Source organism: Prunus persica, chromosome G7 (assembly GCF_000346465.2).
Source record: "Prunus persica cultivar Lovell chromosome G7, Prunus_persica_NCBIv2, whole genome shotgun sequence".
Taxonomy (NCBI): domain Eukaryota; kingdom Viridiplantae; phylum Streptophyta; class Magnoliopsida; order Rosales; family Rosaceae; genus Prunus; species Prunus persica.
This window is the reverse complement of record NC_034015.1, coordinates 11,699,529-11,714,784: the sequence shown is the minus strand read 5'-3', so window position 1 is coordinate 11,714,784 and position 15,256 is coordinate 11,699,529. Positions and strand designations below refer to the sequence as shown.

At 36.6% G+C, this 15,256-nt stretch overlaps 2 protein-coding genes across 2 annotated transcripts; both read left to right on the top strand.

Annotated features, from left to right (window-relative positions):
• LOC18770209 lies at window positions 2,657-3,489 on the top strand. The gene has a single exon (XM_020567893.1). The coding sequence runs from the start codon at window positions 2,670-2,672 to the stop codon at window positions 3,465-3,467; it is 798 nt and encodes a 265-aa protein (XP_020423482.1). The 5' UTR covers window positions 2,657-2,669; the 3' UTR covers window positions 3,468-3,489.
• On the top strand, window positions 3,949-4,592 carry LOC18771142 (mavicyanin). Its single transcript, XM_007203114.2, has one exon. The coding sequence runs from the start codon at window positions 3,956-3,958 to the stop codon at window positions 4,472-4,474; it is 519 nt and encodes a 172-aa protein (XP_007203176.2). The 5' UTR covers window positions 3,949-3,955; the 3' UTR covers window positions 4,475-4,592.

Genomic DNA, 15,256 nt, shown 5'->3' with positions numbered 1-15,256 from the left:
TATTCTACCATTAGCTCTCTACTAAGTCCATGACATATCAGGTAAAGAATAGTTCATTATGCTAACCCTTCGACATGGACAGTTCTCAGAGGATTCGATCTACAATCTGGTTTCTTTAGATTCAATCAAATTGAAGCTGCAAACTAACAGCTTGATGCGCAAACAAGCTTGGGGAAGGAGGCTCTGGAGCTGTTTACAAGGTATTCTACCACTCCTTTTTGTTTCCCTATGTTAGAACTTTTCATTTGTTTTTGTTTTTGTTTTTAATGCTTTGTTCTCTCACCCTTAAGGAGTATTATGGATATCCTACATTCCTTCAAAGTATTATATTTCAAATTTCAGGGCGAATTAATAGATAGCACTATTAAAGCAATTAAAAAAAATATTTGTCAAACTATGTAAGTCGCGCGTAGCGTGTGATTAAAAAAAAGCCTCTCGCATGCGCAGAAGCGCGTGCAGAGAGGTTAGTGTAAGATTATGAATGTTTTTTAATATGCATACCGCAGGGGAAGATTGATTGATGAGTATATGATTAAAGGCATACTTTAGGAAATATAAAAACTCAATGGGTCTAAAAGGAAATGTCCACTTAGAAAAAGAAAAAAAAAAAAAAAAAACCACCCAAGATGGCTAGCACCCCATTTTTTTTTTACTTGTTTCTATTTCTCCTATCAATAAAAGTTTATTGTTTTTTTTATAAAAAAAAAAACTATTTATTTCCCATCAGAAAGAAATTTAGTAAAGATCACTTTTACGAATTTAACCTACATAAGTAATTCTTGATCAAGTAAATATTTCAAAATTTATATATGTAATTACTTGATCATTCAACACTTGATTCACCATTCATAAGAAGGCTTTATAAATAACAAACCAAAGTGTCCCTAAATAACAAACCAAGGCTATGCCTAAGCCTTGCTGCTGCTGCTGCTGCAGGCTCTGCTCCTCTCCTCTCTTGAAGGTTGAACTAAAGGTTTATTTTTCTGATTTTGTTGTTTGTCTTCTATGTTGATGTTGATGTTTGCTTTGGTTGGCATGTTTCGGTTGTTCTGAACTTCTGGTTGTTTTGGTTGCTTTAGCTTAGCTGGCATGTTTTGGTTTTTGGCTCCTCGATTCATTCATCAACATCTTCTTTGTTGTTGTCTTCATATTATTTTCTTCCCTCAATTTGTTGTTATTGAAATTTGGGGTTTTTTTTGTAGGGTTTATAAAGTATTAATTTTTTTATGAAATTGAAAATTCCAATTGATACTTTATAAACCCTAAAAATATTAGGGATTTGCAATTGAGTATTATAAATTATCAATTGATTATATGAATGATGAATTATTAATCAGGGATTAAGTGAATTAATTAATTGCTAACATGTTGTCTTCTATATATTCTGCAATAGGTTCTTCTTGTCTTTTTATTTTTTTATTTTAGTTTACTAGTTTCTATCTATAAACTAGATGCATTTTGAGAGGTAAGGCTTATTATGTCCCCCGACTAGGTATGTTTTGGTTATCAATAAAATTCACTCGTACCGTTGAGTTTTCGTTTTTCTTATTAGGTTTTGTACGTAAGCTAAATTCAGCTTCCTCAATTTGGTATCATGGGTCTGTCCACATGAATATGATCGAGGAAATGTACCCAGTTTCGATCGGACCTTTACATTAAACCATGGAAGCTGTTGACGCAACTCCTAATTGTAATTATGTAATAAATTTATACTGAATTTATTAAATTGCTGGTTGCAGAAAGAAAGAGATGGAGGCTCAACATTCCAGTAGTAGCCATCCATCAAAACTTGATCATTTCAGTCACAGCCATGAATTGATGTTCAAAGAAGAACAGAAAGAGAAAAACTATGATGACGAAGTAGTTTTTTGCAATGCGTGCGAAGAGCCAGTGTTTGGCCCTAGATACAGTTGCAACACATGTGTCGACCCCAATTCCACCTTCAACCTCCATAAATCATGTGCGGAAGAGTTATCCCGCGAGATCATCGAGCACCCGATTCACTCGCACAAACTGACATTCGAATGCAAAACAGAGCTTTCCGCAGAACTTTTCACTTGTAATGCCTGCCACCAACCTTGCAGATTAGCCTACACTTGTTTCCAATGTCATATCGCCTTTGACCTCAAATGTGCCTCCAATTGGCGCCACATTCTTGACAACGAAGGGTACCACGTGCATCAATTCAGCGTCCTTCGGAAAGGAATACCATTTGATTGTGAGGTCTGTGGCAAAAGTCAGGATTCACTCCCCTACCTATCTACCATCTGCCACCTCTTGGTCGGTAAGGAATGCACACAATCACTACCACACACCATCAAAATTACCTTGCACGAACACCCTCTCAGGCTCATCTGGTTCCTTGAAGAAGGTTACCCAAATGACCAAATTTGTAAAATCTGCTATACAAGCACGAACAAAAGTCGCGCTGTTTATCAATGTAAAGATTGTGATTACGTTGCCACACTCTATGCTTCAGGCTCAAAGGCAACCAGGTTGACTACCGAATTGCAATTTGGGAGAGACTTTTGAAAGACACGTTCCGATTAGAGGACATAAGTCCAAGTTTGCCATTTAGGGAACGACGTGTCAAGAACATCAGTCACGATCATATATTAACCCTCATTGATGAGCTTAGAGATAATGATGCAATTACTTGTAACGGTTGCATGAAGCCCATCACCATTAGTACCGGTAACTTTTATCGTTGTACACAAGATTGCCTGTTTTTTCTCCACAAAACATGTGCTCGATTAAGTAGAAAACTACTTCACCCATTATATCCACACGAGATCAAACTCCTCACAGAAGCTAATACATTTGACGGACTGTTTAACTGTCGTATGTGCCACAGCTTTAGCCAGGGCTTCTGTTACTACTGTAATAGATGTGGCATATACCTGGATCTCCAATGCATGTCTATTTCCAACCCTCTTACACGTAAAGTTCATGGACACACCCTCTACTTGAACTCTGGTTCAAGCGAGGACCATTGCAGGGGTTGTGGTATTTCTCTTGCTGATTTTCACTTCAGTTGCTTCGAATGTGAGTTTCATTTGTGCATTCCATGTGTTAAACTACCACGTACTGCTAGGTACAAATACCAGGATGATCCTCTTGAGCTCGCCCACCATGCCGTTAAAAATGAACTAGGTGAATATTACTGCGACATATGCGAAGGAGAACGAGATCCAACACATTGGTTCTACAAATCCAAACATTGTGACTTTGAATGCCATCCTCATTGCATTCAAGGGGGGCATCCACAAGTTATGTTAGGGAGCAGTTACAAGCTTGATGCTCACCCACACATTGTCACTTGTGTTGATAAGAGAAAGAGTGTCATTCCTTTTGATAAGAGAGAGAGAATTCTTCCTTGCCACGGGTGTGGTGAACCTTGCGAAAGATTGGTGTTTGAATGTTCTGTGTGTAATAACTTGTTTGAGTCACTACAACACAACTGCTGAGGTTGCACGTCCGTGCTAAGATGACAAGCACAAAAGGAATCTATTTGTGGCCAATGGATCGCACAAAAGGAATCTATTTGTGATTGTGGCCAATATTAAATTAATATTGATAACCTCCTCCGTACTTGTAAGTTATAACCTCAAGGAATAAATGTAAGTTGTAATAACTTTGCCCTCTCTGTTTTGGTCCTTTGGTTTGGTCGCACTCCAACTAACTTATACATTTTGTTTCGTTTGATAAAGCCTCAACAGCTTTCTTTTTGTTGGATTAATTCCAGGATTTTTTTTTTCCCATTCCAATATTGTTAAATGATGTCAGATTGGAATGGCATGCACAAAATTTGAACTTCTAGACTTTTTTTTTTTTTTTTTTTTCAGTCAAACAAGTTTTAGCATTTGTTTCTTTGCTCTTCTTCTGTTTTTTTTTTGGCTGCTCTGCTTTTTTCAGTCATGCTTTGAGCAACATTGCTACTCTAGTTTTCGTTGTGATGATGGCTTTCTCTGGTGCTTGTTCCGGTGCTGTTTATAGAGTTGGAGACTCTGTTGGGTGGAATTCAAGAGGCCTTGTTGATTACAACAAGTGGGCTTCAGTGAAAGATTTTAACGTCCGCGACACTCTCATTTTTGCTTACAATAATCAATTCCACAACGTGATGCAAGTTTCTGATCAAGACTTTCAATCTTGTAATGCATCTGCTATCTCAACATACACCTCTGGCTCTGACACCAGCACCCTTAAAAGGCCTGGCCACTATTACTTTCTTTGTGGTGCTCCTGGCCATTGCCAAGCCGGACAAAAGGTTGACATCAAGGTCACTCTGCCTGTTCCAAAAAGTTCGATCCCAAGTCCAAGTCCGTCACCTTATGGATTCTCACCACCTTCAGTCTCTCATCCTGAAGAGATTTCACCAAGCTTAACTCTTAGCAGTGCTCCAACTCTTAACTTTTCAAAGCTTGGATTTGCTATTACCGCTTTTATGTTAAGTCTTTTGTGTTTTGTATTCTAGAGAGGTCTTGTAATTTTCTTTTTGGAGTAAATTAGGTTGCTTTGTGTTTCGGTAGACTGACATCGATATGGTATAATTTTTGTTATGTATGACCTTTTAGTTAGTTAATTTGAAACGTATGTTTTCCCTAGACCCATTTTTTTTTTTTAAAAAAAAAAAATTATGTTCGAATTTATTTAATTCAGAGTAATTATAATTATAATTTACAAGGTCATACATAACAAAATTAAACTATTACAAGTTGTCCACGTCATGAAGAAAATGAATAAAATAACTTTTTTTTACATGTTAAAGATAAGAATCACAAAAGTAATTGCTTGAACATTCCACAATTTTAAACGGAAGTTTTTCATTTCCAATTCATATGATATGATCTTAGGGCCAGTTTGGCATTGATGTGCTGTGAAAATAATCGCTGTCAGATTTGATGTGAGAGAAAGCAGTTTGGCGTTTGGTAAACTTTTTGGTTAAAAGTGTTGTTGATACTAATTCCAGCATTATCAGAAGATGATTGCCGCATGATCATTAAACCCAGTGCCTCTTTGAAACTGATTCATGCATAATCAGAAAATAAAAGCACCTCATTAACTGCTTTCCCTTATAGCTATCTCTCATAGCAATTTTCAATAATAAGTGATTTTCTCATTGTTTACCAAACAGGTTGGGCTTCCCAAATTTTTTTATAAAATCACTCATCACTCTAAATAAGCAATGTCAAACCGGCACTTAATAACTAAGAGGAGCAAGACAAATGGTTAATATATTTTTATTTCTTATTGAAACACGAAAGGGTATTAAATCTCAATAAACCAAACCAATACAAAGTTCGCCCGTGAAGACCCCTATGGCGGTTGGCTTCAGCCGAACACTTGCTCGCCTATTATGGCATCCCTGAGGAAGCCGCCGGCTACGCTTAACTACGGATGCGTAACATTTTCTCAAGTACATGACCCTCTTCACCACTCTACTGCTTCAACATTTTGGCATTACAGACATGGGGGATTGTCCCATATTCAACAGACCGGTTTATAAGAAGAGTATTTCACTTTGTTCACCAAATTAGCATGCAGAGACCAAGAATGGTCAGATTCCCAATTGAAAAAGTGCTTGACTCAAAGAAGAAATCCGATTTGATGTCCTAGTAATATTGTACATGACCTATTAACACCATATGAATTCTCATGAAAAAAATCAGTATTCGGTTTGGGCTTAACAGATCGGGTTGAAAATGGATGAACCTGTTGGCCACTCGTTAAGTTAACGGGTCGTGTCGTGTCCATTCGCGAATGTTGGCTACCCACCTGTTAAGAGGGGTAATTTTGTAATTTGACATGTAATTTATACTAACACAAATTTATAACTTCCAAGAATGGGGGTTCGAACCTTTCACTGCTCTCTGTCATTCTACCCCATTATTGTATTCTTGTGTTATTATTATTATTCATTGTTGTTGAAATCCTTAATATCATTTTAGCTCCAGCTCAAGAATATTCACTCTCTGAAAGTCAAATTTGAAGTTCGAAAATTTCCCAATGTCTCACAAACCCTAATTTGAATTCTTCGGTTTTGACAACCCGACTTACTTAATGACTCCCTTTTATTTCCTTCCCACTCAAATTTAATGAATTGCTTAGGCCTTGTTTGGTATCCTACTCAAAAAAGTAAACTGAAAAACTTGTTTTGTATTGAACTCCAAACTAGTTTTAAGATCTAAAAAAAATTAAAATTAAAATCAGAAAACCATAAACCCTAATCCCCAAATTGAAATTAACAAAAGAAACGGAAAAAGATGTGAGGCATAAACCCAATCAATTTTGGTGGTGCGCAAGAGAGAGAGAGTGAGAGAGTGAGAGAGAGAGAGGGCGACAGAGAGAAAAAAATTGTAAAATAGGGGTGTTTTTGAATTTTTTTTGGGTTTGAGTTTTTAAAAATGGACCTACCGAACAGCTTTTTGGAGCAAATCTATTTTTGAGTTTATAAAATTGGATCCAAGTAGGATACCAAACGGGCCCTTAATTTCCTTCCTACTATGTTTTCAGCCATGGTGGGTTTGGGTTTCTTTGATGGAAATTGGGGGAGGAGGAGAGAGAGAGAGAGAGAGAGAGAGAGAGAGAGAGAGAGAGAGAGAGAGAGAGAGGGGCAGGAGTTTATTTATTTATTTATTTTTCTGTTTTTTTGTTTTTTGTTTTTTGTTTTTTTTATCTTAATGGGTGAAACAGATCGTGTCATGTCATTCGCAAATTGTAACGGGTCGTGTTCTTATTGGGTATTTTTCATCTGTTTTCTTAATAGGTCGTATCGTGTCCTGTCAACCCTTTAAGAAATACAAGTTGACATGAACACGACCAACACGACCCGTTTACTAGGTATGGGCCCTACGGGAGAGGCTACGATGAGGAGTTTAAAGTGAGGAGGTTATTTGAAGAGGCCAATTCCACCATCAATACATTTAAAATGTTAAAGTCCCATAATTTCTTTACATTTATTGCATGAAATTGAACCAAAACAATCAACTCTCACTTGAAATGGTGTGATTTAGTTCATTGCAAAAAATGCAATTGCAATATAGGGTGTTATGTGATGAACGCTCTATTGAATTACAATAGGCTAACCATGGGACCTACATTCTAATAAAATAATATTTAAAAAATAAATATTCTTAAAGATATCTTTGAGAATATTTTAATGGTACAATTTTTAGTGTTATTAAATTTATCCATTTTATTTTATTTGAGTATGTAAAAAAATAATTTAAGTAGATATAACTATTGATATGAAGCTATTGAATTGTACCATGCAAGTAAAACTGATTTCAATTCAATAGATAACAAAATAATTCAATTGAACTATTGCATGAAACTATTGAACAACCATTGTTGATTAACACCAAAATACAAAGCTGCCAAGCTCACCAACACACCTTTTACACTCGCCTTTCCACCTTCTCCAAACACAAACCAACCCACCTCCCCAACCACATCCACCCCATCTCGCCGCCTTACACAAGCTGAGGCACAAGACTGTCACAACAAATGCATTTTCTTTAACTGTGATGAAAGATACAAGTCGGGTCACTGCTGCCTTAATCGAATGGTCGCTTTCATTAAGGCACCTGAACTAGAGGACACTTTGGATTTCCATAACTGCCCCCGAGAGCCAATTCCCCCGGGGGTCCTAGATGCTAACTTCACCATCCATTCAATCATAGGTCCTGACTTTCCATGCAATATGCAATTAATGGCCTTACCCACCAAGTTCCCCTTCACATTCTGGTGGACACAGGGGCAACCTTCAACTTCCTTCACCCCTCCATTGAAAAACAATTGGGGCTTTAAATTGATACCTCTTCTGTCCAAATCATTTTTACTACTTCATGGGAAAAAACTTATCATTAGAGGGACTGTCCACAACTTGTTAGTTCACATCAAGACTTGCACCTTGACCACCAATATCAAATTGTTACATGTTGCTGGATGTGATTTACTCTTGGGAGTTGAGTGGCATCAATCATTGGGTCTAATTGAGTGAGATTTCCACAACAAAGTCATGGGCTTTAAGGTTGAGGGCCACCAACACCGTTTGCACGAGCTTTCTAGCCCACCCCTTGCCATCATTAGCAGCCTCGAAATGACTTGCGCCCTCAATATCGAAAAAGATGGTTTTTTGCTCCAAATTGTAGGAGCGGCACATTCCCATAACACCTCACCCAATGATATTCCTCCTTAAAACATTAATTCCTATCATTATTAAGGACCAGTGCCACCATCTTCACCAAGCTTGACTTACGCTCAGGCTATCACCAAATCCTAATGCACTTGGATGATATTCACAAGACGACCTTTTGGACATATAATAGGCATTACGAGTTTCTCGTAATGTCATTTGGTTTGTCCAATGCTCCTTCAACTTTCCAAAGCTTAAGGCATCTCATCACTACCCAATCTCGCATGGAGTATTTGGGGCATCTCATTACTGCTCAGGAGGTAGCTGTAGACCAAAGCAAAATTGAGTGCATCAATTCTTAGCCCTTTCCATATACTCCAAAATCCTAGCGTGGGTTCCTCGGCTAAGTGGGTTGCTACCGCGAATTTGTGAGAAACTTTGGTCTCATTGTTGCACCATTGACACAACTCCTCAAAAAAGATAGCTTTACTTGGACTCCCCTGCCACATCAACCTTTGAAGCTCTTAAAATATCCCTTTCATCCATACCAGTGATTGTTCTACCCAATTTTTCCCACACTTTTAGGGTAGAATGTGATGCATCCCGTTGTGGACTTGGCGCAAATTTTTCCTAAGAGGCCCACCTAATTGTTGTCCTCTCCAAACCGTTGGCTAGTCGTAATCTTAATTTGTTAATTTATGAAGAAAAAAACAATGATGGTTGTTATCTTTGCCATAAAAAAATGGAGGCCTTATCTCATTGAGCAGCAACTCCGCATACTTACATATCACCAGACACTCTGTTACTTTTCAGATCACCGCATCACAACCCCTATGCAATTTCATAGCAGCTTTTTGGAATCCTTTGTTAAAATATTGGGAACAAAGCTCCATCACAGCTCAGCTTACCACCCTCAATTCGATGGCCAAACAGAAGTGGAAAACTGAATTCTAGAGCAATATTTGTGATACACAGTAAGGATAAATCTCAATCTTGGACTATGTGGCAAGGGCAGAGTGATGGTACAACACCACATATCAAGCCACTATCCAAATGTCCTCATTTCAGGCTTCATATGGCCAACACCCCCAACACTCATCTCATACTCGTCAGGATCTATAGATGTGCATGCCATCGACATCACCCTCATGGCTCATGATCTGCTCATGGCAATATGAAAACAATACATTCTACTTACTCAGAATCGTATGAAGGTGTATGTTGACAAATATATACAGAACGCCACTTTATTGGTTGACAACTGTTTTTCTCCGCGTTCAAGATTACTACCAACATTCAGTGGCTGCATGCAATTTTCACAAGCTTTCCCCATGTTTTTATAGTCCATTGAAGGTGCTTGCTCATATCGGAGAGGTTGCTTATTGCCTTCAACTTCCACCGACCAACAAAATCCATCCAGTATTTCATGTTTTTTTTTTTCTTCCGAAAAACGAAACTTCGAACCAACATCACTCTAACCCCTGACCTACACCCAATCTCACCTCTTTGGGAACCATAGTGGGAACCAGAAACTATCTTGCAACGCACCTTGTTCAAACACTACAACAATGTGCTCACACAAAATGACTTTAGTAGAAAGAGTTTCCAATATCCAACGCAACTTGGCAAGATGCCACTTATTATGGATCGTCTTCCTTCCTTTGTTTCCCCCTTCTAAGAAGTGCCGCATACTCAGTGGAAATGGAGGTGATTGTTTACCAACTGGTGATTCATCATCTACTTCTAGAATTTCTTGACTTTGTCTCAAACTTGATGGACACGATTTTTTCTTGTGTGGGCCTAAAATGAAGAAATTAAGTTAAAATTAACTGCAAAGATGCCAACAATGCAATTTCGTGTTAGATTTGATGACTTAATCAACAGCTAACTATAATAATGCTCAAATTAGAAAAAGAATTATAAATACTGGATTTACGTAGTTAAAAATCTATGACTTAAAATTTTTAGTATATACCTATAATAGTCAAATTGAGCATTCAACTAACACTGGTGCTTAAGAATAACCAGAACACTACAAACCATTTTTTCCTTGTTGTTTTGAAATGGTGATACCAATATCCAATTGTTGTAACCAAGACATCTGACAAATAAAAAGCATCTACCCAGTCATGCCTTTAATAAAACGAATTGCAACGACTCCGAATCTAACCAAAAATTTACTCAAATCACTGCCAAAACAATATTGATGTACCATCCCTTTTGATGTAACCACCTTATCACCAATAATGAATGCGATCAAGAACCTCTTCCAAGCGAGCAACCACAAAGAACAAGAGACAATCCATTTTTCATCCGCCTTTTTGACTACCAACTCACCATAACTCACGGTGGTCAAGGTAACGGTGCACCCATAAAATCCATCCAATTAATTCATACAAATCCTCTAATACATCATCATGTAACCCCAAACATACACATAGATATAACTAATGTTACTCACTACCGTACTCAGTGGAAATGGAGGTGCTTGTTGACCAACTAGTGGTTCATCATCAACTTGTTGAATTTCTTAAATTTGTCTCAAACTGGATGGGCACGATGTTTTCTTGCGTGGGCCTAAAAATAAAAAATTGAGTTAAAATTAACTACCAAGATATCCACAATGCAGTTTCGAGTTAGATTTGATCACTTAGTCAACAGCTAACTACAATAATGTTCAAATTAGAAAAAGAATTATAAATACTAGATTTACATAGTTAAAAATCTATGACTTAAAATTTTTAATATATACCTATAGTAGTCAAATTGAGCATTCAACTAATATTGGTGCTTAAGAATAACCAAAACACTGCAAACCACTTTTTCCATGTTGTTTTGAAATGGTGATACCAATATCAAATTGTTGTAACCGAGGCATCTAATAAAAAGCATCTACCCAGTCACGCTCTCAATAAAACGAATTGCAACGACTCCAAATCAAACATAGAATTTAGTCCAATCACTGCCAAAACAATATTGATGTACCATCCCTTTTGGTGCAATCACCTTACCACCAATAATGAATAAGATCAAGAACCTCTTCTAAGCGAGCAACCACAAAGAACAAGAGACAATCCATTTTTCATCCGTCTTTTTTACTACCAACTGACCATAACCCATGGTGGTCAAGGTGACGGTGCACTCATAAAATTCATCCAATCAATTCATATCAATCCTCTAATACATCACCATGTAATCCCAGACATACATATAAATGTAAGTAATGTTACTCACTGCCATACTCAGTGGAAATAGAGGTGCTTGTTGACCAACTAGTGATTCATCATCTACTTCTTGAATTTCTTGACTTTGTCTCAAACTGGATGGGCACGATTTTTTTTTACGTGGGCCTAAAAAAAAAGTGTTAAAATTAACTACAAATATGTCAATCATGCAGTTTCGTGTTTGATTTGATAACTTAGTCAACAGCTTACTACAATAATGTTATAATTATTAGAAAAAAGAATTATAAATACTTGATATACGTAGTGAAAAATTTATGACTTAAAAATTTTAGTATATACCTATAGTAGTCAAATTGAGCATTCAACTAATACTGGTGCTTAAGAATAACCAGAACACAACAAACCACTTTTTCCATGTTGTTTTGAAATGGTAATACCAATATCCAACTATTGTAATTGAGGCATCTGACAAATAAAAAGCATCTACCCAGTCATGCCCTCAATAAAACGAATTGTAACAACTTCAAATCCAACATAGAATTTACTCCAATCACGGCCAAAACAATATTGATGTACCATCCCTTTCGGTGCAATCACCTTACCACCAATAATGAATGCGATCAAGAACCGCTTCAAAGGGTGCAACCACAAAATACAAGAGACAATATATTTTTCATCCGTCTTTTTTACTACCAACTTAACATAGCCCACGGTGGTCAAGGTGATGGTGCACTCATAAAATTCATCCAATCAATTCATACCAATCCTCCAATACATCACCATGTAACCCCAGACAAACACATAGATGTAAATAATGTTACTCACTGTTGTACTCAGTGGCAATAGAGGTGCTTGTTGACCAACTAGTGGTTCATCATCTACCTCTTGAATTTCTTGACTTTGTCTCAAACTGGATGGGCACGATTTTTTCTTCCGTGGGCCTAAAATAAAAAATTGAGTTTAAATTAACTACAAATACGTCAATAATGTAGTTCCGTGTTAGATTTGATGACTTAATTAACAACTAACTACAATAATGTTCAAATTAGAAAAAGAATTATAAATTTTTGATTTACGTAGTTAAAAATCTATGACTTAAAAATTTTAGTATATACCTATAGTAGTCAAATTGAGCATTTAACTAATACTGGTGCTTAAGAATAATCACAACACTACAAACCATTTTTTTCATGTTGTTTTGAAATGGTGGTACCAATATCCAACTGTTGTAACCGAGACATCAGACAAATAAAAAGCATTTACTCAGTCATGCCCTCAATAAAACGAATTGCAACGACTCCAAATCCAACATAGAATTTACTTCAATCACTGCCAAAACAATATTGATGTACCATCCTTTTCGGTGCAACCACCTTACCACCAATAATGAATGCGATCAAGAACCTCTTCCAAGCGAGCAACAACAAAGAACAAGAGACAATCCATTTTTCATTCGTCTTTTTTACTACTAACTCACCAAAACCCAAGGTGGTCAAGGTGACGGTGCACCCATAAAATTCATTCAATTAATTCATACCAATCCTCTAATACATCACCATGTAACCCCAGACATACACATATATGTAAGTAATGTTACTCACTGTCGTACTCAATGGAAATGAAGGTGCTTGTTTACCAACCGTTGGTTCATCATCTACTTCTAGAACTTCTTAACTTTGTCTCAAACTCAATGGGAACGGTTTTTTCTTGCGCGAGCAAAAATGAAGAAATTGTGTTAAAATTAATTGCAAATATGTCAACAATGTAGTTTTGTGTTAGATATGATGACTTAATCAATAGCTAACTACAATAATGTTCAAATTAAAAAAAGAATTATAAATACTAGATTTACGTAGTTAAAAATCTATGACTTAAAATTTTTAGTATATACCTATAGTAGTCAAATTGCGCATTTAACTAATACTGGTGCTTAAGAATAATCAAAACACTACAAACCACTTTTTTTATGTTTTGAAATGGTGATACCAATATCCAACTATTGTAACCGGGGCATCTAACAAATGAAAAACATCTACTCAGTCATGCCTTTAATAAAACGAATTGCAACGACTCCAAATCCAACATAAAATTTAGTCCAATCAATGCCAAAACAATATTGATGTACAATCCTTTTCGGTGCAACCACCTTACCTACAATAATGAATACGATCAAGAACCTCTTCCAAGCGAGTAACAACAAAGAACAAGAGACAATTCATTTTTCATTCATCTTTTTTACTACCAACTCACCAAAACCCAAGGTGGTCAAGGCGACGGTGCACCCATAAAATTCATCCAATCAATTCATACCAATCCTCCAATACATCACCATGTAACCCCAGACATACACATAGATGTAAGTAATGCTACTCATTTCCGTACTCACTGGAAATGGAGGTACTTATTTACCAACCGTTGGTTCATCATCTACTTCTAGAACTTCTTGACTTTGTCTCAAACTAATGGGATTTTTTTCTCGCGCGAGCAAAAAATGAAGAAATTGTGTTAAAATTAACTGCAAAGATGTCAACAATGCAGTTTTGTGTTAGATTTGATGACTTAATCAACAGCTAATTACAATAATGTTCAAATTAGAAAAAGAATTATAAATACTTGATTTACGTAGTTAAAAGTCTATGACTTAAAAATTTTAGTATATACCTATAGTAGTCAAATTGAGCATTCAAGTAATACTGGTGCTTAAGAATAACCAGAACACTATAAACCACTTTTTTCATGTTGTTTTGAAATGGTGATACCAATATCCAACTGTTGTAACCGAGGCATCTGACAAAGAAAAAGTATCTACCCAGTCATGCCCCCAATAAAACGAATTGCAACGACTCCAAATCCAACATAAAATTTACTTCAATCATTACCAAAACAATATTGATGTACCATCCTTTTCGGCGCAATCACTTTACCACCAATAACGAATGCGATCAAAAACCTCTTCCAAGTGAGCAACCACAAAGAACAAGAGACAATCCATTTTTCATTCGTCTTTTCTACTACCAACTCACCATAACCCAAGGTGGTCAAGGTGACATTGCACCCATAAAATTCATCCAATCAATTCATACCAATCCTCCAATACATCACCATGTAACCCCAGACATACAAATCGATGTAAGTAATGTTACTTACTGCCGTACTCAATGGAAATGGAGGTGCTTGTTTACCAACCGTTGGTTCATCATCTACTTCTAGAACTTCTTGACTTTGTCTCAAACTCAATGGGAACAGTTTTTTCTCGCGCGAGCAAAAAATGAAGAAATTGTGTTAAAATTAACTGCAAAGATGTCAACAATGCAGTTTCGTGTTAGATTTGATGACTTAATCAACAGCTAACTACAATAATGTTCAAATTAGAAAAAGAATTATAAATACTTGATTTACGTAGTTAAAAGTGTATGACTTAAAAAATTTTAGAATATACCTATAGTAGTCAAATTGAGCATTCAACTAATACTAGGGCTTAAGAATAACCAGAACACTATAAACCACTTTTTTCATGTTGTTTTGAAATGGTGATACCAATATCCAACTGTTGTAACCGAGGCATCTGACAAATAAAAAGTATCAACCCAGTCAAGCCCTCAATAAAACGAATTGCAACGACTCCAAATCCAACATAAAATTTACTCCAATCACTACCAAAACAATATTGATGTACCATCCTTTTCGGTGCAGTCACCTTACCACCAATAATGAATGAGATCAATAATCTCTTCCAAGCGAGCAACCACAAGGAACAAGAGACAAGTCATTTTTCATTCGTCTTTCTACTACCAACTCACCATAACCCAAGGTGGTCAAGGGACATTGCACCCATAAAATTCATCCATCAATTCATACCAATCCTCCATACATCACCATGTAACCCCAGACATACACATAGATGTAAGTATGTGACTTATTGCCGTACTCAATG